At 27.2% G+C, this 5,000-nt stretch overlaps 1 protein-coding gene across 4 annotated transcripts in view; it reads left to right on the plus strand.

Annotated features, from left to right (window-relative positions):
- The window catches only part of LOC100207616 (nardilysin), a 105,332-nt gene that overhangs the window by 90,582 nt on the left and 9,750 nt on the right, over positions 1-5,000 (plus strand). For all 4 annotated transcript variants that reach the window (XM_065816383.1, XM_065816386.1, XM_065816385.1 and 1 more), the window contains exons 39-41: positions 2,791-2,881; positions 2,995-3,111; positions 3,195-3,290. In XM_065816383.1, the coding sequence (XP_065672455.1) occupies positions 2,791-2,881; positions 2,995-3,111; positions 3,195-3,290 (304 nt within the window). The remainder of the gene's footprint in view (positions 1-2,790; positions 2,882-2,994; positions 3,112-3,194; positions 3,291-5,000) is intronic.

A 5,000-nucleotide genomic window follows, 5' to 3' on the forward strand; every position in this document is an offset into this window, starting at 1 on the left:
CGTTCAAATCAGGTACTGCTGAAACTACCACCACTTGTTTTAATCAATGAACATATCTACTGATGTAACCATGCAGTTTTCTATCGTCTTTGTATTGGTATGTTTGTTGGTTGTAAATGTTACACACATCTACTCTGTTAAAATTAAAGCAGCTTTAAATACCATCACTCTTACTGGCACCTTGTTATCTTGTTAACATGATGATTGCTATACTTTTTAGATTTCAATTTTTTTTTTTTAATTTTGCTATTTATTAGTTCAAAAAATTTGCTATTTGTTTCTTTCTTTACTTAAAAAATAGTTGCTTCTCCAAGTTCATTTTTTTTTAAGCTGCTATCTATATTTTTTTTTTTTTTAACTGAAGCAAGATTCTTGCTTTTCAAAAAAATGCCTTTTATAAACTGCTCAAAACAATTTTGAAATTTTGCTTCATTAGATACAAACTTGATTTTGTTCATACCATTCTAGTGACTTTTTAAAGTAGTGTATCACAGCCAAATCAGGAAAAAATGTTGTGAGCATAACATGCTTTTTAATAAATGGCAAAAGACGTTTCTTAAAGCATTCTTTTGTGTGTATATCCACGTTCAAAGTTTTACAAGTGTGTGTACTGGTTTAAAAGTTTGTATAGCTTTTTTAAATGATGAATTGATTTAATTTCTCCATTAATGGATCACTTCAGAGTTTTCTTTTTATGATATGTTTTATATTTTTGAGATCTAAGTACTTTTCTTATCAAAGCTTGGCTGCATTTAAATTTCTCAAAAGGTATCTCTGCGATTGACATGGATTTATGATTATGGAGCCAATAATGGATTTCGCCTTATATTTATCTTTAAGCCCTTTGTTTTTCCCACTTCTAACTTCTCTTTTAATAGATTGAGTGTGTTTATAATGCCGCAAAATAAATCCAACTGGGAATTAAGAAACATTGGTTAATTTGTCAACTTGTGACATTGAAGGAAATTGAAGAAAAATTTCTAAAACTTTATTCAGCTCAATGTTTGTTTACTCATTTTAATCTGATAACAATTACAAATAATACATGATACCCTTAGAATTAAACAATTAGTTTCCATGTGCAAAAAAATTTAAAGACTTCGTCAAGTGGTGTCTGAGTAATTAACAATTAAAGGGTGCAGAATTTTGTTGTGTTTAATCACTACTCTATAGTTTTTTTACTTTCTAGATCCTGCACAATGTTGTGCAGGATCTAGAAAGTAAAAAAACTATAGAGTGTTTCATGTTGAGTATTTTTGATGCAATTCTTTGAAGTTTTTAATTTTCATGCTCTTTTTTTGTTAAACATGGAATTATTCTTCATGCCTCATACCATTTGCCATTTAGCTGCTTTGCTTACTGATTTTCAGCCCATTTCTTTGTCTCGCTTTTACATCTTATCAAAATATTTATAAAGGTTTTAAATGTGACTTAACTGATCATCATGAGCATCTTTGTGCAGCCAGAAAATTATAATAATATATAAAATAATATATAGAAAATTATCTAACTAACAAATTATAACATAATTATAACACAATAGTACATAAATTAGTAAGATAATTGTTGAGGGTTGAGAAAAAAGTAGAACCTATTTTTCTTGAAGTCATGAAGTAAACTTGTTATTGACATGTTATTGACACCTAGATATACAGTATTTTTAAAAAAAATAGGCTTTATAATATATAGATGGGAGAGAGTTCATGAAATAAAAGGAAAACATGAAGATGGGAGAGTATTAGATTTCATTTGGAGAAGAGTTCCAAACAAAGTTTTGCAACAAACTTGTTAAATTGGTGCAAAAATAAATTGCAAAAAAAGCATTTTTGGGGAACATATTTAAAATACTAGTTTAGATTTACTTTTGTTGAATTAATTTGTTATCGCAGTTTTATATTGTTTATTATGTTTCATAATCTTTTTATGTGCAATTTTATTATGTCATCCAAAATGCAGTATTTGTTTAAAAAAGATTTTTGTTGCAAATAAAAAAATTTGTTCAGTATTTCTTTTAGTTTCTATTTTATGGTAGTTTAAATTTTAAGCAACAAAGTTTTAATGCGAGTATTTTCTTTTTGTATTTTCTTTTTAAAAGTATTTTCTTTTTGAAAGCTCTGTATGTATGCTTTTTGTATGAATTTTTTTTTTAAATTTGTGCAATTTGATATCTGTGATGTAACAAACTAGTAAGGACTTTTTAGAGCACCTAAATAACCAGATTTAAAAAAATAAAGAACAAATAAGAACTTTAATTGAATTTAATGATAAAAATATCATATATATCATATCATATTCCTCATGAACAATTCAGATTTCGATGTTACTCAAGTTGTGAGACTTTCAGAAACTGATTTTTAAGTATATATACAGTAGTCATGCCTACTTTTCATGCCTACTTGAGTATATATACAATAGTCATGCCTACTTGTCATGCCTATTTTTTTACATATTATCATAAATAAAACAAAAACTTGTTGTGTTGAAAAGAGCGTTTATTTGATCAGATCTTTATTTTCTTAAGTACTCTTCTTTTCTTTTTTTTTTTCTTTTTTTTTTAAGTTTAAGGTTGGCACTTTAAACTTGAATATACTAAAACAAACTTTTTCTAGAAGCATGTCTTAGGGTGTTTAATTAAGCAGTATCTAAAAAAGTATGTTTTTTGTGTTAATGGGTTTTACATTGTTGAGCAGATTTTTCTGTAATTAATTGTACACATTTGAGTGTTAATTGTGTACATTTAAGATATGTGATATAGACATATTAATAAATGAGTAATTTAATTATTTATAGCCCTGATCATGTGGATAAAAAAATAATGGAGTTTGTAGCCACATTTTTCATGAAGTTGAAGGACATGTCACATGAAGAATATAATGATTATGTAATGTTTTATTAAAACATTTGGACCTCTAATGGTTCTACAACTTTATAGTACTTTTATCAATTATTATATATTAAATTATATATTATATATAGTATTTTAAAATATTTTAGATAAAATCGTATGTGAAACATTTGAAGCAAGCTGATCTAAGTTTAAATGACGAATGTAGAAGAAATTGGCGCGAAATATTCAACTCCAATTACATATTTGATCGAAGGCAACGATTGGTAGGTGTTGAAGTTATGAAAAAGCTAAGTATTTATAATAAAAGTATCTTAAAGTCATGATGAAGGTTACATTTTTTTTTTAGATTTCAATATCTGAGAAGTTAACAAAAGATGATTTTCAAAAGTTTGTTAAAGATTTTATGCTTGATGAAGAATGTGTAAGAGCTCTGTGTATTCAAGTATGTTTATTGAACTGTAACCATAGATATCTTTTCTTTTTTTTTCACATTTTATGCAATCTTATTCAGTGGCGCACACAGAGAGGAGGGTTGATTAAAGGTCCAGATTAAACCAACACCCTCCACCCATTTCTTTAACCTACTCATGTCTCTACCCTTAATTGTTTTTTGATTGTATTTTTTTATTTCAATGATCTCTAAAAACTAGTGGTTTTGGAAAATTATACTCAAAACTAATTGTATGTATAAAGGTACTGCAAAGTTGTATAGCATAAAAATACTCAAAAATATTAAAAGAATAAATTTGCATTATTGATACATCAACATAATTGCCTACACAATTCACAACATCAGTTTTGGAATAAATAAAACGATAAAAAAAACTTGTTAGACATGAAAACTTTTTTTTATTTTTTATTCTTGATTTCATTTGAAAACCTTTAGTTTTAGAGGCAGTGTTCACAATTTTTTAAAAAAAAACTGGTCAGAACACATGTAGTTCATTCATTTCTGTTGTTTTTATATTCTTGTGTATGAAAACCAGTCCTTCTAGACCCTACATTACATTCAGTTGTTAATATACTTTTTCCAAATAAAGAAGATATTCCTTATTATATAACATGACTCCTGTAACACAGATTTCTTTTTTTTCCCATGAAATGTTTTGGAGGTCCTATCCTAATGGAATTGCTCTTGGTGACTGTAAATTTTTCTTGTAATAATTTCTTCTTTTTTTATAGAAATACAATTTAAGATTCAATAAGTGGAGATTTGATAATTAAAGCCACATGAACACCTCAAAGAGCATGACTCAATAAGTTAAGCCACATTAACATTTCGAAGAGCACTCTTGCTGCTTTTTTTTTTTTTTGGGTACATCAAGTTTATTAAAATGTGTCTTGGCTACTGGAGCATGAAATGCTGTGGAAAATTCCATTTTAGCAATCTGAAAACTGATTTATCAAACCAAATCTTGAACTACTTTTAGAAACAACTTAGTCAATTTGATTTTTAAATGCCAAGTATTAATCTAATGTCACACTAAGTAATTTAACTGCTTTGTTCACTTTAATCAAATGAAAATGGCATTAGGAAGTGTGATATCTATGTATCGTACTATGTTTGATTGGGTATCTGTCTTTAAGGTAATTTTTGAACCATGTTAGAGTTTTAATGTTGCAGTTCATTTTCATTAATTCAATTATATAAAATATATATTTTATTTAATAGAAGGCAGTGTGAACTTTGTCAAATGCCTTTAAAATGTCAATTAGAAGGGCTCCAATATATTTGCTTTCATCTCTTGTTGAGAAAGTCTCACAACTTAAGTTACATCAAAATCTGATTTGTTCATGGAAAATATGATATTTTATAAATATTATTTGATATTGTTATCATTAAATTTAGTTAATTGTCTTATTATTAATTATTTCCTCTGGTCTTTCCTTTACCTTTCCAGATTGCAGCAATGATGACTTCCATCTAGAAGGAAGTTTACTTTTGATAGTGAACTTTTTTAGCACAAATCCTCGATTTTCATCCCAACCCGCAGTATCATTCTCTTTGATCTTTTTAAGAAGTTTAACAGTAGTGTGAAACTATAGATGGTTTTAAAATTTAAGTTATCTTTATCCCACATTATTGTACAGCCATAATAGAAATATTACCCAAGGAGGAAACTCAAAAATCCTATATATGTGTGTATATACA

Source organism: Hydra vulgaris, chromosome 13 (genome assembly GCF_038396675.1).
Source record: "Hydra vulgaris chromosome 13, alternate assembly HydraT2T_AEP".
Classification (NCBI taxonomy): Eukaryota; Metazoa; Cnidaria; class Hydrozoa; order Anthoathecata; family Hydridae; genus Hydra; species Hydra vulgaris.